The sequence below is a fragment of the Gobio gobio genome (genome assembly GCF_949357685.1).
Source record: "Gobio gobio genome assembly, chromosome: 20".
NCBI lineage: Eukaryota > Metazoa > Chordata > Actinopteri > Cypriniformes > Gobionidae > Gobio > Gobio gobio.
This window is the reverse complement of record NC_137113.1, coordinates 14,824,443-14,844,182: the sequence shown is the minus strand read 5'-3', so window position 1 is coordinate 14,844,182 and position 19,740 is coordinate 14,824,443. Positions and strand designations below refer to the sequence as shown.

Sequence of the window (19,740 nt, the reverse complement as noted above, 5' to 3'; positions counted from 1 at the left end):
GACGTACAAGAGGGATGGAAAGGCTGAGGCCCAAAAAAGAAATGAAAATGAGAGAGGGAAGGAGAAAAGACAGGGAACACTCTCTGAAAGCATTTAGCCAAGAGATCTGTGGAAAAAAAGAGCGGTGATATCACTGACCAATCAATAACAACTACCAACAATACTTCAAAGAACCTCTCAAAATCTATATAATTTTATCACACGTTATTTGTCCGTACTTCACAATGCCCATAACACCGCGAGGAATGTTAGCAGAGCGCCCGAGACGTCTGCCATAGATAAGGATGCTTGAAATCAAATCGGTAAATCACTGAAGAGTAAACCCAATCGCATATGAAATCTTTAGCCGGCAAGAGACTGGGTCCTGACAGCCCGCACGGCCGCCTCACCTCCAGTTCTTTAATAATTCAGAGGCGGGCGTGTTTATTGATGACTTCTTCCCCACTGCAAAGAGCTTCATCATATCCTCTTATTAGTCCCTTTAGTGCAGCTTGCTTAGACAAGAATTACACAGCAGATTACATTCCTGTTTTAATATGGGCAGAAAACGCACACACACACACACACACACACACACACACAAACAGCTAAAACGATGCACAGCGCCAAATGTGGTTAGACTTTTTTTCCTGAGCGGTGTGAGAGTTGGGGATTTCTCAGCTGCTAGAGGATGCTGGCGTAAATAAAAACATCCTTTGGCAGGGAGACCCTAAACGGTCCCTGGAAAAGCAACAAGCCTTTTAAACAGCGCTCACAACAATGGAGCCTAATTAGCCGACAAAAACGCTGTCGTCCTGAGAGGAAAAAGATCAGCTGTTTTTACTATTTCATCAACTTCGCACTGTGGGACTCAGAGAGCTGTGGGAAAGCGCCAGAGCTTTTTTCCATCTAAAATGAGGCTTATAAAAGTGATCAAACAGGTTTGAGGAGCAGGGGCAGGGGAGCCGTCCCTCAGGATGAGTGAGTGGACACAGTCCAATCCGGCAGACCCGGGGGGAACTAGCTATCATTAGAGCTGCCTTTTAAGACAGGCTAAAGCCCTTTAAAAACACGGCCCCCTCCTCACCGCTCCGTCTTAGTCTCTCCCACAGGAAGTGCTGAACCCCAAAAGACGGGGGAGCATTTGATCTGTAGGCAGGAAAAGAAGGCAGGAGTGCGAGCTGGTGCACAGTTGAGTGAGCGAGTTTGTGTGGGTTCCTATGAAAGTGGAAAGCTGGACGGTCAGCTGAGAGTTAGTGTTTGTGTGTATTTCAGCGTGTCTCTGCACGTATTGTCGGGATGGCGGTATGGGGTGGGGGGCTTTGTTATCTTTCCTTCACACAAAGCCTGGAGATCTGGCTGGGCTGAAAACCCTATTTTCTGTACCTCTTTTTGTGAGGATAGAAAAAAAATGAAAGCCTCCGACGTGGTCTTCCCCTTCCGCCTGTATCACAGCGCTACAAGGCCACTCATGCAAATCACTGATGAGAAATTAAATTGTGTGTGATTGGGCATGCTTTCTATTGTGATAAGAAAGAACAGAACGGCCGTTTCTCTGGCTTTTTAACTACCTTTTGTAAACCTGTTGGTGCTGGAAATGTTCCAGGATGGACAGTCTTCTGAAACTGTGGGAGTTGATGTGGTGATGGTGTACATTGGGAAGGATGTAACTAAATGAGATTGGGGTGTAAATAAATAAGGACTCTCCAAAGGGAGCCACAACAATAGGTCGGTAAGGTCTTAAAAGAATAGTTCACTTTAAAATGAAAATGACCCCATGATTTACTCACCCTCAAGCCATCCTAGGTGTATATGACTTTCTTCTTTCTGATGGACACAATCAGAGTTATATTAATAAATATATATCAAAAGTAAAATATCTAGCTTCCGCCAGACCGCCTTCCGTATTCAACTTACGAAAAAAGCGTACCTGGCGCAACGCAATGACTTCGGATGTAGCGTAAGCGTTTTGAGCATACGAGAGGTGTTACACTTTCTGCGCAAGTTGAATATGGAAGGCGGTCTGGTGTAAGCTAGATATTTAACTTTATAAACTTTTAAATATGGATATTTTTTTTACAAAACCCCATCGATTCGCTTCAGAAGGCCTTTATTAACCCCCCGGAGCCGTGTGCAGTATGCTTATGAAGGATGGATGCACTTTTTTGAGCTTCAAACTCAATGGACCCGTCACTGCAATTATAAAGATTGGAAGCGTCAGGATGTTTATTAATATAACTCCGATTGTGTTAATCAGAAAGAATAATGTCATATACACCTAGGATGGCTTGAGGGTAAGTAAATCATGGGGTAATTTTGATTTTAAAGTGAACTACTCCTTTGAACACGTTTCAATAGTCTAAGTTCAACAAGGAGAGGAGCTCGCACACATAGTAGAAGATTTCTTACAGCAAAAAGTTAAATGCAAAGACATTATGTTTTCGGTTTACATCATCAGTGTCATCTATGGCATTTGGTTTTGTTTATGAACACGTTTCAATAGCCACAAAAGTTAGCAAAGTTTATTGTGAAGAATTTTATCTCATTCATGAAACCTCAATGTTGCTAGCCAAAATCCTATACAAATTCCTTGTATAGGAATTCCAGCAAAAGCCGACTCCCCTGAAAATTGTGAATTTTGCACACAGAATGAAAACAGTAAGAATTTATGAATGAGCGATTGAAAAACCCAAACTGATCAACTGGTAATCTGAATATTGGGGAGCATATGTGTGTGTTCGTCCTTACCTCCATTCTCTCCCATGTTGTTGCTCTGCTGTTGGGATCGCTCCAGCTCTGCCAGTTCACTTAGTAACTCTATGCCATAATTAGGGGCCACTGCATTCCCAGACACAGGTACAGGGACCGTCATACGGGCATCTCGTGTGGCACAAAGCGCTGCTGCGAGGAGCAGCTCCAGGCTCCAAATGCAGCTCCCGGGGTACTGATTCCCCAGGGCAGCGGGCACGGGGCAGGGGGAGAAAGGTGGCGAGGGTGAGTCAGTTGGTGATGTGCACTCATCCTCAGCGGCCCTCTCTGGATCGTGCTTGGTAGGTTCCACAGACTGTGAATCCTGGATGGTGGTCACAGAAATCTGGACAGAGTCTTGTAGCTCCTCATCCTGCTTCTTGTTGTCTTCAGCTGGCTCTGGACTCTCTATTCCACTAGTCTGGCTATTGGGGATCATGGTTGCCCGGTCGGGATGGGCGTCCGTTACTGTAGATTCAGTAACGGCGCAAAGGGAAGTTTGTGAGAAAGTGACATCCACCTGTCCTTCATCCACTTGTCTGTCTGCTTCTATCACTCTACCCTTCTCCGCTACATCCTCTACTTCCTGGGACATTCTAGTAGGAGAGACAACACCAGTTGGGCAAACAGGCTCCTCCCCTTTGGGAGAAAGTGGGTGGGGCTGAGGCGCAGGTTCTGCAGGTTCTGCTTGCTCCGCCTCCAGGTCGGCGTGCTCAGCCAATTGGACTTCTTGAGGGGAGGGACCACCCTTGTAACCCATGGTGATGGCGGGGTAAGTGTAGCCAGGAGGGAGATCTACAGGAAAAAATGAGAATAAAACTGATTGAGTGTTTCTATAAACACTGATGTTAGTTTGGGCTCCTCAACCTTGTTTGAAGTCACTCTATTACAAGCATAAAGATTTAACTGCTTCTGAAACACACTTCAGCGCACAGCGAACCAGCAACCCATTACCATTCATTTGTAATACACATCACAATATGACCTTGTCAGTTAAGGGGCACGGCCCCCTGCCGCTGAAGTGCAGAGAGGGGTGATATATATGCTGTATACAGAAGCATTAGCGACAGTGTGTACCATTCGTTGCGTTTATCTAGTATAACTCACACACATAATGGAGCCGGCGCCATAAAGGCTATGGCGCAGGCATGAGCGAATTTTCCATGAATATTGAATTATGTTCAAGTTGTTATGGATGCAGTGTGTGCGAGAGAGAGAAAGAGTGCACGGAGTAATGTTTGTGTATAAATTAGTCTTTAAGTGAGAGTGTGTATTCGTCTCGTCCGCCATGTGAGTGAAAACGATTGCGCAGGGAACGCTGCGTGCCTGTGTGTGTGTGTGTGTCTCTATATGAGATCTGCAGCATAGCCGGGTATATTGATGACAGCATGGTGTCTGGGTGTGATTGCACAGCCAGCCCTGTCACCTCAGCGCTGTGTTATTGATGGTATCCATCCGCCAGATGAATGCGTATCCCTCCGCCAGCCAGCACTCAAGGACCTCTGAAGGATAAGAGAGGCCCTGTCTGCTGTCTCACTGACCTCCCTACTGTTTTCTGTCTGTCTCACTCGTTCCTACCCCGTACAGCAAGCCGCTCTCCACGGAGTCTATGCTTTCTTGCACATACAAATGTGTCAAAAATGGATACAATGGTGCAAAGTCAGCACTTATACTTCCATTCATATTAACAGGCTGATTGTCTTCAGTAATCAAAAGGCAACAAGTCCTTCAAAAGCTCTGTGTATCTTATCTTTGGCAAAATATCTCTCTTTTCTGTTGACCGTCCCTGTGGTCGCAGTCTTTTTTTCGACTCTGCCATCTCTTCTCTTCTTTTTTTCCTTCTCTCCTTCACTCCCTCTCCCCCAGGGGTTTGTGGAGCCAGACGCAATGGCAAGACCCTAACCTTGAGAATGAAATGAAATGTTCCAGTCTCTTTCCTCTAGTCGCTGTTTTTTTCGGACTCAAATATGAGGGCAGTGGGATAGGAAGCGAATTAGTAAAAAGCACTATTTTGGCTTTTATTCTATGCTTTATTCTGTTTACCCCTTTTTTTTTTTAGAATGGATTATACTCCAAACAAACCAGTCCACTGCCTTTTTATTGTCTGACTCGTGTTAGCATGTGTTCTGTTTCAAATACTAAGCATGTACAGGGGTTCAGAGAGCATTATTTTAGCAATTTCAAAGTTCATTCCACCCAAAGTAGGAATGCATCAATCTGGAAATTTTGGCCAAAACTGATGATATCAATAACCAACATTTTAGCTTATATTTCAAATCAATTTATGTTTTTGTCAGTCTGATTACAAATTCTATGTTATTATTTCTGTAACTTACAAAATACTAGTGTACCATGGAAAAGCTATTTCTAATTGCTATGCCAAATGGAGGGTCTCTTGATCATTTGTCTATAATTGGCTTATATCAGCCAATGGTATATATATGATTCCAATGATATCAGCAAACATAAACATCAACCATACTTGCTTGGCACGTGAGAAAAAAACTCAACCTCATTGGTTCTCGCACGTCAAGCAAGCATGCTTGAGCTTTCGTTTACCATATCTGATGTGTGCGTTGATGAATGTTTATATGTGAATAAAAGCCTAAATTAAATGTGTTCCTCATATAAAGCACTCGAGTCTCTTCAGAAAATTTGGACTATACTGCTCAATTCATGTTTTCGTATGTATATATCATGAGGGCGAGTAAATTATGATTTTTGGGTGAACTAACCCTTTAAGACCAAGTAGAATGAACCCTGAAAGTGGCACTCTCAGCTATTATGGTATAGTATAACTTACTAGCATCTGCCTTTAAGTAAACAAGTTGTGCAAACATTATGAGACCTAATTAATATTAATGAGCCAAGCTTAAAAGGTATATAATGAGTCCTATTCCCACTTTTCATATTAGTACTACACCCCGGCCACATATGCTCACAACAGCACCCATCTACAGGTAAAACACCACAAAGCATTTTTGTTTCTGTAAGTATACTAAATACATTCACTGAAATAACAGACATGAATGCTGCCGTTTTCCCACTCACCAGGCTCCAACGACTGAGGGTAGTCCTGTGGTGGCTGGCCCTCTCCCCTTTTGTCCTGGGACTCGGCAGGTTTTGGCAGGTGGTGGGGGGTGGCATGGGGGCTGAGCGCTGGGGAACAAGGGGCGGCCACGGCCGGGCTGGGCTCAGGGCAAGGCGTGCAGGGTGTACTCTTGAGGTGGGACCGCGGGGCGGGTGAGCGACAGCAGGGCGAAAGACGAGAGGCACAGCCCCCTGGGGACGAGGAGGAGGGGGGCGGTTTAGAGGAGGGGCCAACAGAAAAAGGCTTAGTGTGCTTGGGCGTACGGTGCTCAGACGATCCCTCAACCAGATCGATGGGGGGATCCTCAGGTTTCCTCTGCAGAAACAGGAAATACAAACAGGCTTCAGAGACTGTATAACCCAGAGCACTACAGCAACATTATTTCCAGTTTTCTCACAACTGAAATTCATTTATAGAGCAAAAAAGGATACTAACATGGAGCTAGTTATGATTCAGTCACAGGTTTCTTGCATACCGACATGCACCAGGGACACAGTACAATGGGTGCTAATGATCCACTGTTCACTTGCATTCTGCTCTGCTTCTTTGTACAAAAGCAGCCAGATAAAAGCCTGAATCATGCCCCATTCCTGAGAAGAATCCCACTCTTTCAAAACTTCCAACATTTAAATGTGCTTTGAAAATGAAAGCTGGCCGCTCTTTGGCTATAACTGCTATGGATTTCTGAGAGCAGGAATAGCAGGCTTTTCATAACCTCAGGTGCCCTGGGTAGGCCTGCTGAAAAATAGCTGTTGGGAAATCACCTTGAGTGGTATGAGGAAACGTGGCTAACCATATGTACTCCTTCATCTGTTACCTGTGAGTGACTGTGTCTGTGCGCCAGCTCCATTGCCTGTGCCGCGCGGTGCTGCTGGTGCTGATGTTGCTGCAGCGCGTAGAGTTCCTGTTGCCGTAGAAACTGGGTGCGGGAATAGACAGCGGGATGCTGCATGTGTGAGGCGGGCCCTCGGGCTCCGTAAACAGGGGGCCACAGTCCCTGCTGCTCCATTACATCTACAGAGAGCGAGAGAGAAAAAGAGAAAGGAATGAGAAAATAATGAACAAAGGTTTTTCTTTTGCCTCAAGGCAAGTCTCAGTTATCGCTCTGAAGGCCTATTGATTTACGGCTATAAGATTCCACTCCTTTTCCGTCCCTCTTTTCTTCTACTCTCTTTTTTTTTTTCTTTCCAAAAGTCATCCTCCGTCCCCAGGGAAAAAAATCCCCTCACATTTCCACATCTCTTTCCTAATCATGTAACGCACTCAATCCGTGGGCAGAGAGAGAATGCAAACTGCTTCTTTCTTACATCGTCTGTCCCTTGCACTCACCGTTAGCCTGCCATACCACAGCGGATTAACGCAAAACGACGGTCACCAGTGAGCTCACCAGCCACACTTGCCTCATCTCTGGCTATCGCATGCCGCAGTGCTAGTCAAGACGATTCAGCGCTGCTGTCTCAAACTGTCACATGAATGTGGCTCCTCTGACAAGACCTTCCTGACAGCCTGCTGAGAGCGGGCAAGAAGGGTCTACTCCCAAATGGCTCACTCATTCACAAGAGCTTGGGTTGGGTTATTATGCCAGTAATAAGGGTTAGGTGATGGGTGTTGGCCTTAAAAAGGAGCACAGATGTTATACCCAGAGACAAACTCTTGAGGAAAGGAGACAGACAGGGAAGCGTTAAGGTCACCCGTTGTCTCAGCCTCACAAGGCAGCACCCACTGGCCACCTGATGCATATTGCATGCAAAAACAGCAAGTGCTATCTAAAATAACCAGTTCCAATATGACTGACTGACGCTAAAAAACTGAAACAAAGTTGTTTACACAAGATACTGGGTTCATACAACGAGCGAGGATTAAATAAATCACTGGATTTGGGGAAGTTTGCCAGGTTAGTGAATCAAATCTTGGAACTTAATATCAAGTTAAAGGGATAGTTCAGTCAGAAATGAAAATTCTGTCATTTACTCTTCCTCACGTTGTTCCAAACAACACAAAGTTGAACGATATTTTGAAACAATACAATGAAAAAACCCATTGACTGGATACAATGGTGCATTTATAGTTCTTCAAAATATAAATGACACAAGAATTGTCAATTTTGTGTGAATGATTATCACTTTAACTAGTGAAGCTGAACCGTGAACCAGAGTTAATGGTACAAAGTCAAAGTCTGCCTACATGTGACTAGCCATTTTACCGATGCACTTTTGTGCCGTTTAATCGCTAAGTGAACAGGATATTTGAAAGGAGTCGGTCATTTCTGAAACAAGCTGATCAGATAGGAAGGACGGAGGAAGGGGGAGAGCGAGGGAGAGAGTGTAGAGGGATGAAGTGCAGCTGTGCAAAGCACTTAGTCTCAGCCTTGAGCCTCAGCCCACAGAAATTTCAACACAATATGTTTTTCTTTCAGCCATTCGGTTTTGCATGCTGCATATTCTCCGCCCCTCCTTCCTTGATGTATGGCAAGGACCTTTGTTTGGGAAAGATTACTGGGACAGGGTTATGTTTCCCTAGGGAGGGATCCAATGGATGCACTTCCCTTCTTTGTTGCGGAAAGGGGAGTGTGACGCTAAGGAGCAGAGAGCTAATTAAATTTCACAGCCAGTGTGGGGAGGAGGAATGCCGAACAGAGGCGCACAGCACAGGACAGCAGAGCACAGCACAATACAGCAAAAAGCCACGGAATGATGCGCCGCACAGCAAGGCACAGTATAATAGGGCGAAAAGACATACAGAGATGCACAACAAATCAAAGCACAATGCCAGAACTGTGCAGACACGATAGCACAGCCAAACACCACATGGCATGACAAGGCACGGTGCAATACTGTTTAAAACCATTAAAGACATGCTAAGAATGCCATGTCCTAACTTTGCTCAGGCATCATGGTGTACCAGAGAATGACACTAACTGCTGGTATGAGCTGATCCTAAATATTGCTTTGGTTTACAGTACAGCATCTCAGTGTTCAGGTAGAGTAGGAATGTGTTGTTTTTAACATTTTAAATGCTACAAGTGAATTTAGGTTATTAGGTATGCTAGTATACAATATGAATAATTACAGTACATCCTGAGATTTGCTAAATATTACATTTAAAAGTGTTATTAAATCACTAGTTGCTTTTAAAGATAAACTTTGCAATGCAAAAGCATGCAAAATTACCAATACATTTAAAAAAAAATACTGATTATATATATATATATATATATCAATTAAAAAGTAGTAAAAATATGTTCCGCTGTGCAAAACGAACAAAACATTTTGATCCCTAAATTGATATTTTTCCCTGTACCTCTCGCCTTCTCAGGTTCCACACATTGACGCAAAGGAGACAAACTCCTAAAAGCCCACCTGGGCCATTTCTGCTGCCATGCGAACAACGTATTCATACAAATTTAATCTAAACCAACAGACCCTGAAACGTACACCCACACAGTGACTTTAGATCTCCATTTCTCTCACTCGCACACGCTTATCTATGCATACACCCCCCCCCCGCCCCCCACCCCACACTCAAAGTCAAATACGCAAGCTATCTACTTGAAATGATAATTTGTTTAAACAGTTTGAATAATTCCACTTTGTGCATTCAGAGTGTGCATTAGGACCGCTTGTGAAACTGTTCCCATTAAGTCCATACTACAATGTGCTGTAAATGCCTGCTTGGCTTAGTGAAGCGTTTCACAATAATGATTACAGAATGATACAGGGGCAGAAGGGGATGAGATGGAACTGTGCAGAGGGGGAAGGGACATTAGACCCGAGGGGAAGGAATTCAGTGTAGAATTCTGGAACAAAACAAGTAGACAGACTGATCACGGATTAAATTGCTGTAACTGTCTTGCTGTTAAAGGAAAAGTTCAGCCAAACATGAAATTTCTATTTATTATTTGATCGTTGTATGAAGGGAAAAAAGATGTGTGATGATTCTTCAAAAATCAGCTTTTGTGTTTGTATGGTCTTTGAATATATGTGGAGCTGAATAACCTCCATACACTAGCCTAGTTGACAATAGCATTGTTGCTAAACAAATACGCAATTCCTGGGATCATTATAGTATCTGTAATTTTGGGAAATGTACCAAGGTGATGGGTGGCAGGGTGGGCCGCTGGCTCGGTAGGCAATACCACTAGGGCGGCGGAGGGGTCCTGAGGCAGGGGCAAGACTGGCTGCAAGGGGCTGGGCATGGTTGCAGAGAAGCCTGGGGTCAAGTTCTGGTGCAATGCTGCATGACTGAGACCTGAACAGAGACATGGAAAACTGCTTAATGATGAAAGATTTCGGCTTGAGTTTCAATACTAATGGACAATTCATTGATTATTTAGTAGGGTAAAACTAATTAAATAACACATGCAGAAATTCAACAAGACCATGAAGTATATTGTAATCTAATATCATCAAAACAGTAAAAACAGATGGCATTTGCTCACCATAAGAGTGACCCATCCAAAGGGAGGGACTTCCTGTCCTAGGCATCCAGTGATGATGGGCGGGGTGGGCGTGAGCAGATGGCTCAGTGCCTAATTGGCTACCGCCTGGCACAATAAGGTGTGAGGTCAAATCTCCATGGCAACTACTGGAGGGGTGGATCCTGGCAAACTCAACTCTGTCTTTGTTTTCCCTGAGGGGAGGCCATCAAAATAGCACAATGTTATCATCTTAGGCATTAAAACTACACTGTAGCATGCTAAGTCAACATCATATCATATGACTAAACATCACATGACTAAAAGTCATACCTGAGGAGGATTTCTCTCTCTCTGTCAAAAGGAGGCAGTCCAAGCTGTTCCTCACAGACTCTTTTCCTGTCTTCATCCATCTCCCGCTCCAGCGGGTACATTGGGCGTCCAACACCTAACACAGAACAGTTCAGCACCACAATCAGAACACCCACAACTGACCAAAAACCTAAGACCATCCCGTGGCAAAAGTCTCAGTGGCTGTGTCTGAAACCAAAGGCAAATAAATCTATAAAAAGATCCCCTTAAACCAACTAATTTGCCTTTACTAATTTAGTAATTTCACTTGTTCAGACAACATTTATATTCTCTCAATTGAATGCCAAACCGAGGTACAGAATAGTGGGATATCACAGGCACCAAAACATAAATTTATTGCATTCATGTCTTTTTATCTCTTTATACTGCCTATAAAAGCAGCATTTCCAGGTATCAGACACAACCAAGGTGTTGCAACTGGGTAATAGCTATTCAGAATTTTATATTAAACAGGTGGCTGCTAATTGTCATCCTTCATTTGTACGATCTTGGCATATGTTTATCTGAGAAGATATTGTACACTGTGTGAAGATTTAAGAGCAATTTGGCAGTCACCGTAACACCTAAAAAACACAATATGGCAAGGTTACACCTACAAAATATCAAGGGATGACAAGTAGTTTGGATTAACAACCCCAAAAAAATCTTATCTGTGACCATTCCTTTAATCACAAGTTTGTTTTTTTTACATGTGAAGTTTACAAAAGTTCATCAAGCATATCCAGTACGCCTGAAATGTATATATAGCTTGTTAGAACACACACTTGTTCACAAACACCAGACCTCCTGTTGCGAGTCGCTTACCCTTCATGCTGGGCATCACTCTGCTATGGTGGCTGTGGGTGGGATGCCCGTCTGGCAGGCGGCACGGGGGCTCTCTCTGCCTGGCAACGGCCACCGCTATCCCTACAGGGGGCTGTCGCACCTCTCCCTCCCCCTGAGCTTCCCCTGAGTCTTTGCCTGCCCGCTCCGAGCGCTCGTTCTCCCCAGATGACGAGGCTCTCCTGGGGGGCAGGGTCTGCTTCGCCTCCTGTAGAGCACAGCTCGAGCCGCTTCCACTTTTCTCGCTTCTCTCGTTCCTCTCGCTCCTCTCCCCAGTTACTGCCCCCTGCTTGATGCAGCCCAGGCCACCAAACGGGCTCTTCTGAGAGAACAGCAGTGGTTGCTGGCTGCTGTACTTCATCAGACTACTCATGGCATTGCTTTCGGGTCCCTGGGGGCCCAGTGTGGCCTCCTGTGGGGCGGTTAGAGGGGGAAGAGGGCCTTGGTCCCCACGTGAAGTCTGGGAAGCAACACCCAGAGAGTTGTAAGCCTTGTGCGGTTCTCCATCCAGCCGAGCAGGGTGTCCTCGCACCTCCCAGGAGGGATGAGTGCCAGTCTGATGGCCGCTGAATCCCTGTGACGCCGACTCCAAGTCCATCTTCCTCTTGTCTTGTGCGCTGTTGCTAGGCTCCAACTCTGGACCCTGTCCACCAGTGCTAGCCCTGTTACTGTGCTGCTGATGACGTATCCGTGCAACTCTTTGACTGTTCCTCTGAAGAGTACACTCAATCTCTGTTGCACTTTTACCTTCGGACGATGCCCTGTTCGACGGACCTGAGTGGGAATAGTCCCGGAAAGGTGGAGTGCTGGCATAAATGCTACTTTTAGCTTGCTGACCACCCTTCGTCCCCTGTGGCAGAGAGGGACGGAAGGCATCAGATTCCTCGGTGCTGTCCAAACTACATGAACGAGCTGAGTGGGGATGCTGATTCTGACTGTGCTGAACCTCGTTTGTGCGTGAATGGGGGCCCGGGGGCCAGTCTGGGCTCTTGTCTGCTTTGCCATATGCATGTTGCTGCTGGGAAGATTTTCTTTGGCAGCTACTCGGGGGAGGCAGTAGGGTAGCTGCTCGACTTCCACTGCTACTCCTCTCAGGAGTTTTCGTTTCTTTCCCTGCACCACCCCCAACCATCCCACCTCCCACACCTCGACAGTGAGGGTTTCCTAACTGGAATGGTCCACTGGTTCTGTCTCCCAGTGGCCCCACAGAGGGCACAAATGTAGGCCCTGTCACCTCAGAGTCCCTGCCAAGGCTCTTTTCCTGAGCAGTGGGCATGGTTAGTGGAGCAGGGGGTGGTGGGCAGAAGAGATCTGGGTGGTGATGATGAGGATGATGATGATGATGGTGTGGATGACTCGGGTGCAGCCAGGATGCTCCCACAGCAGAGCCTAGGCCCAGGGGAGGGGGCATGGAGTAGGGCACTGGGTGGGCATGGCCCAGCATGGCACTGTGGCGAAGACAGTCTGAGGCCGGCTCACTAATTCGCATCTCGCCACTGACCCCCTCCTTGCAACAATGAACATCTCCGCTGGTCTGCCGGCCAGTCCCCAGACCTGAGGCCCCCGGCCCCACACAACTGGGCAGAGAGCCCCTGGTTGTGGCCCCTGGATCAGAGCCATTCTGGGTCTTGGTGCTAAGTAGGCAGGAACTAAGGTGCTTGGGGTCATCTTTGTGCCGGAAGTCCTCTTCTAGGCCTTGGGGGTGGTGTTGTGGATGGTGCGGGTGGTGGTGGTGGTGGTGGTGGTGGTGAAGGGTGGGAGCGCCGTGATGATGACGATCCTGCTTGGACTCTTGTTTACTCTTTTCTTTTTCTTTTCCTCCGGGTGCTACTCTTCGCTCAGCTACACCCGTCTCTTTGGAGCTCTTCTGGGAAGCTGTGCTCCCAGGTTCCCGTTCACGACTGCAGGAGTCCAACGGGTGGGCGGGAGCAGTCCTAGATAATGGTGGGAGGCTGTGATTTGTGGAGAGAAGGTGGGGCTGCGACGGGAGGCTTCGTAGATAGAAATCTTAGGAAAGAAAGACACATTTAGACAAATACTTTTACATAAACTGTTTACTGTTGCTTGACAGGAGAAATTGAACCTCACTCACCTTTCTGAGTGTCATAGAAACGGTGCTGTCCATAGAGTACGCTGCTGTTGCCATGGTGATCGAGGGGGCTCATGGACAGGAAGGTGGGGGCTAGACTCCCTGAAAAGCGGGGATACCCTGGGGCTGAGAGAGAAAGGAGAAAGGAGAGAGAACATTGTCAGGATAAACAAATGTAACAAAAGAGAGTGACAGTTTTGGCCTTTTGCTGTGGTTGGACACAGGTTCATGAAGCCCTACAGCATGGTACAACCTTTCCCAGAAACCCCTGCACAAACAAGTTCAGTTCTTTACTCGACATTTATGAGTAGCTCATCTAAACAAGAGCTTTTAGAACTTCTGTGTACAATTATTTATAATTACAGGCTTTTACAAAAATCTTAAACATTATTTTCAAAAAAGTTTTTAAATATATTTTTTTAATGTAAAAAGTACTTTTTACAAATATCGTGAATTATTAATATATAAATATCAAGTTTTTGGGGAGTCGCACCACATGACATTTTACAATCTGAATCAGTTCTGTTCGTATATATATATAAATAAATAAAGAGACACACATTCACAGAATACAAAAATACAAGACGCTCTTATAAAAGCAATACACACACATTCTACTGGTACAGAGATAGGTAAATAACCGCTCAGCTTGACTCTGTCTCTGACTCCAATCTTCAAGGACACTGAACTGTGTCCTGAGATAGTGAAGGCTACAGTGGGGTGTATTTATGTGTAAACTAAGCACATGGCTGAAACCCAACCACAGACCAGCAGAGGTCAATGGCCAGGCACACAAGGGTCACATGCTTAAGCCGCCCACAACACAGAGCTATTATAGCCATCTGTGGTGTGTGTGAGAGTGTGTTTCTGTCTGTCAGTGAAATGGTACTCCATGTGAGGGGAGAGTATCCCGGTGTCTTTTTGAGAGTGTGTTTTCTTCTGTGCATGTATTTGCTTGAGACACCCTGTCCTTGCACACTGTTTAATTGGATGCAGTTAAAAGTTTAACAGTCCAGGGCCAAAGTAAACAGCAGTCCATAATGCTCATCCTCAGCATTCCACAGGGCCATTGTCCCATAGCCTACAAAACACACACACTGCCGTGACCCCATCAGTCCTGACACAATAGGGAACTCTGGAAATAGACAGATGGACGTGCACGATTTATTGATGCCATATCAATCATCAGCCGATATCTGACTTTTTATCAGTAACAGTCAATATTTGACATTTACTTTTTCATGCTCTTTTGCATTGCCGTCATATAACTATTAAATGCAAGATTCAGCAAATCTCAAAATGAATCTACATTTTTCATTGCTTGATTTTCAACTGTTAAGGTTTTTTTTATTAATACAAAATTTAAGCAGCTATTTATAGGTTATATAAGCCATAACATGAAAAATAATTGTCAGTATGGACTAGAATGTTAATTTCCGTGCATTACTAAAATTGGTTTGGTAACCAGCTTGACTATAAAAAAAAAAAGAAGAAAATTCTGTCATTAATTTCTCACCCTCATGTCGTTCCAAAGCCGTAAGACTTTCGTTCATCTTCGGAACACAAATTAAGATCTTTTTGATGAAATCTGGGAGCTTATAGATAGCTATGCAACTGACACTTTGACCCTTGAAAAAGTGAATGTTAAAACTAATCCATATGAATTGAGCGGTTGATAGATTAAATTCAGGCTTTTTTAGTCAGCATAAACAGAAGCTCAACCGAACCTGCTTGACGTGCGAAAACAAACCTCTTGCTGAAACGTGATGCGTGACACACGAGAATGAACCTCTTTGGTTCTCGCATGTCAAGCGCACATGCTTGAGCTTCTGTTTACCACTACTGATGTGTGCGTTGATGAATGTTTATATGTGAATAAAAGCCTAAATTCAATCTGTTCATCATATAAAGCGACCGTGTCTCTTCAGAAAATTTGACCAAACCACTCAATTTATATGGATTCGTTTCCATCTCTTTATGAAATTTTTGAAGCGTCAAAGTGTCAGTTGCGTAGCTGTCTATGGAGGGACAGAAAGCTTTCAGATTTCATTCAAAAGATCTGAATTTGTGTGCCGCAGATGAACAAAAGTCTTACGGGTTTGGAACAACATGAGGGTGAGTAATTTTTTGGGGGTGAACTATCCCTTTAAACAGCATAAACCAGCCTTGAACGACTGTTTTGTGATTGGTGGAAGTGATGAACACACACCTCATGAACCTTTGCTACGAATTTCATTATAGTAACAGACATTTGGGGCATGAATTAAACCTTTGTGTAACACATATATCAATAACGAGCAAGAGGGTGAAAGTGGGAAAGAGATGTGAACGAGGGAGTGTGAGTGTGATAGAGACAGAGCATATCATTTCAAGAGGCAGATTATGAGAGAGTGTCTGTGTAGGTACATGTGTGAGTGCGTCTGGAAGAGAGAAAGAGCGATTGAGAGACAAAGGAGCAGGGAAGGAGATCTCCCCCTCTCCTGCCTCTCCTACTAATTGACACCAGAGGAGCGTCCTGCTGACAGTGACATCACAGGGGAGTCCAGATGTGTAATATCAGGCCTTCTGGCTGCACCTGTTTCCTACAGCCACAGAATTTCAATGTTATCGACACACACTTTCGCGGAGCGCGCACATACACACGCTCCTGCAGCATGCGCAGATACAGAGAAACGCACACATTACCGTGAACTAAGAAGAGGGACAGAGAAATAGAAATTGAAGCAGCACCGTCATTTGTAAACGTGTGTATGTCCTTGAGCATGTATACTGTATACACGTAATGTGTATGTGTACACTACAGTTTATTAATGCTATTGAAAGTCTCTTATGCTCACCAAGGCTGCATTTAATTCAACACAAATACAGTAAAAACTGAAGTGGTGAAATTGCATTACAATTTAAAATAAATGTTTTTATTTTAATTTATTTCAAAATGTAATTTATTGCTCAAGAAACATCTCTTGTTCAATGTTGTTTTTTTAGGATTCTTTGATGAATAGAAAGTTCTAAAGAACAGCATCAATTTGAAATAGATTTTCTTTTTTGTAACAATGAAAAAGTCTTTAATGTCCCCTTTGGTCAATTTAATTCATGTTTGCGGAATAAAAGTATTCATTTCTCTAAAAAAATCTCACTGACCCCACACTTTTGAACAGTTGTGTGCAGTCTCAAAAAAGGAGATGCGAAGGAGACAAAAAGGAAATGGGAACTGAACAGACCACCACAGTTGATGCCAGACCAGAGGAGAGAAGAGAAGAGAAGAGAAGAGAAGAGGAGGCAACAATCACCCCAATCCCTCCGTTCCACAATTAATTTAAATGCCAACAATTAGAGCAGAGAAGCACGGCAGTCTGAAAGCAATCACACTCTAATGATGAGCAATAAACGCAGTCCAGCAAAGACCATTACGGGCTAGAGTGACGAGACACACACACATAACTAATCAAACACACTTATTGTAAACTACAGCTCCCCGGCCTGAATGAAAACTGTATTCATCTAAATGAAGAATGATGGAGCCACAGGAGCTCAGTGTGCCAGATCAAACTGAGATTGGGCTCAGAAGCCAAGACACTGTTTTTGTTCCGTAAGACTGAGAAGCAGTGAAAAGTACAGGTGGGGAGTGTTGGACAGTCTCCCAAACAAAGTCAAAGAGGATCTGTGGTTGGTTGTGTGTGTGTGTGTATGAGAAAGAGAGCAATAGAGAAGGAATGGTGCTACACAGAACTACCAATTCAATCATATACACAAAGAGTGTCAATGTTTCTTTTATGGAGGTCATTTTCTCTTCAGTCTATGAGAAATTATAAACCAATCATTTGCTGCCACTCCATACCTCCCTCTTTCTCTCTTCTAATTTCAACTTCTAATTACTCATTTCAATATCAAAATATTGTATTATATTGTTCAATATAAATAACAAAATCGGTGACAAAAAAAGCACCATTAATAAATCGAATTCTAACTAGTCAATCTGTTCCAATCATTAAAAAGCGCTGCAAGTGTAACTCAACACCAGCTCCACCGGCACACACGACACAATCATATACCTTTACACACAGGGCACAAAGAAGTGCATCAGATTACAGCCTGTCATGTGCATGACAAACTCAACTTCCATGTACAGCGCACAACCTACTGCATGTAATGCAACCTACGTGATGAGAACAATAGAGTCACACAGAAACACACTCATCTAGCCCTCTAATCATATATATGTGAACAAAGATTCCTGAGGAAGAGACCGTGAGAGAGAGAGAGATGCGTCCCTCCGTTACTGTTCATTATTACAATTCAATTATTACAATTACTTACATATTTCCTTTAACTAGATAAGTAATATATTGTCTCCCTCATAATCTATTCCTTTAAGTTACATTAATTAATTGTTCATTTAAAGTAAAAGCCTTTATGTATAATGCATTATAAAAGTATTTTAATGCATTAATTATGCCTTGTAATGCATCTTATAATGCACGGTTATTACACATCATAATTCAAAGAGTATAATGCATTAAAACACGATGTAATTTCAGATGTAACAAGGAATCAGTGTGAAACAATTATTTATTGGATATAATGCTTTATAACGAACATTATGAATACCTTTATTTTGCATTATGCATATGGACTTTAAGTAAAGTGTTACAGTACAATTTGTGCTTTTCTAAACACTACAAAATTGTGCTATATTTTATTTTTGCAACACACATTTGTTATGCCATTAAAAGTTGTCATTTAAACTGATTTATAAAGAAAGCAGTACAATGTGAAAAATAAACAAAGCTGACGCAAATGCGGCCATCTATCGCACTAATTGAAGCGAAGCTGCCGAACGAAGCAGGCAGACGGAGGGAGGAGAGAGCAGAACAGAGAGGGGAAGAAGGGGAGGAGATCTTGTCAGCTCTGTTAATTGTGAGATGTGCTGAATCAACGGCTGCAGAATGTGGCCACTGTGGCAGGCTGCAAGAAAAAAGATGCAATAAGCCACACAAGGCCGATTCACTTCAAAATGGTGGTAAAACCACTGTACCGAATACCCTCAGGTGGCTTGTTGCTTTAATGAAATGGCAGAACAGCAATACAATTAAAAAAATGATGATGTTCAATAAAGTTACATTCATTTTTTATTTATTAGTAATTGAAATAAACAATTCTCATTAACCCTAAGGGATCATACAGAGTAAAAAACATAGATGGAAAACATGCAGCTATCCTGAAGTGATTTTTAACTTGATCAGACAAATGTGGTGCTCATTGTTAATATTATATTTTAAAATGTCATTTATTCCTGCAATGGCAAAGCTGAATTTCCAGCAGCCATTAACATAAATCCTTCAGAAATCATACTAATATGCCGATTTGCTGCTCAAGAATAATCTATTACTATTATTAATGTTGAAAACAGTTACTGCTTAATATTTTAGTGGAAGGTGTGATACTTTTTTCAAATCTAAATTTTGAGTCAGGAAGGTTTTATACAAAATAAAAAGAAATTGAATAATACAAAAGAGAAGCAGATGAAAAAAAGATAATGAAAGCTGATGGTCTATCGATAATCAATAGTAAGAGAATGTGTTAGAACCTCAAAGCAACAAATGATGGGGGGAAAAAAAAGTTTTAAAAGGGAAGAGGTATGGATGAAGGTGAAAAATAGAGAGGAACGAACCCAAAAAAACCTGTTAATGTAGAGGAAGAGTGGTTAGGTACATCAAGGAGAAAGAACTCACAGGTATTGAATGAGTGAGAGATAAAAGAAAGATGGACAATGAGACGTGGAGAAAGAGAATATGCGTATGAAAAAGAGAGCGAGAGAGTCTCGGGTGGCAGATCTGTGTGTTGGCTGGGCGCCAGACACTGGAGTTTGGCCAGCTGGCAACATGCCGATTGGGGCTTCCTGGATTCAGTCCTTAAAAACAATCATTTGGACAGTGTGTGTGTGTGTGTGTGTGTGTGGGAGAACATATATTTGAGTGGGTGTACATGAGCTACTGTAACCAATTATTTTCCTCTTACTCTCTCATTTATTATGAAATATACAAACTGTCTCCATGTCTTTTCCCAGGCTAAACACACTCCACACACGCACACACACACACACACACACATTCACAGTCACTGCATGCAACGTGCCAAGCCAAGCCTGGCTTCCTCCACCAGCTGTGACTTCAAAGGTGATCCCCTCTCTGTTGCTTTGAGCCAACTCCCTTGCTCTCCTTTTCT

The 19,740-nt window shown here is 43.6% G+C and overlaps 1 protein-coding gene across 3 annotated transcripts in view; it reads right to left on the bottom strand.

The window, feature by feature from the left end:
- The window catches only part of bahcc1b (BAH domain and coiled-coil containing 1b), a 100,518-nt gene that overhangs the window by 25,529 nt on the left and 55,249 nt on the right, over positions 1-19,740 (bottom strand). For all 3 annotated transcript variants that reach the window (XM_079801398.1, XM_079801399.1, XM_079801400.1), the window contains 8 exons: positions 13,519-13,641; positions 11,409-13,433; positions 10,566-10,680; positions 10,257-10,447; positions 9,908-10,066; positions 6,636-6,832; positions 5,779-6,133; positions 2,728-3,522 (listed from right to left, as the gene is read on the bottom strand). In XM_079801398.1, coding sequence (XP_079657524.1) covers positions 2,728-3,522; positions 5,779-6,133; positions 6,636-6,832; positions 9,908-10,066; positions 10,257-10,447; positions 10,566-10,680; positions 11,409-13,433; positions 13,519-13,641 — 3,960 coding nt within the window. The remainder of the gene's footprint in view (positions 1-2,727; positions 3,523-5,778; positions 6,134-6,635; positions 6,833-9,907; positions 10,067-10,256; positions 10,448-10,565; positions 10,681-11,408; positions 13,434-13,518; positions 13,642-19,740) is intronic.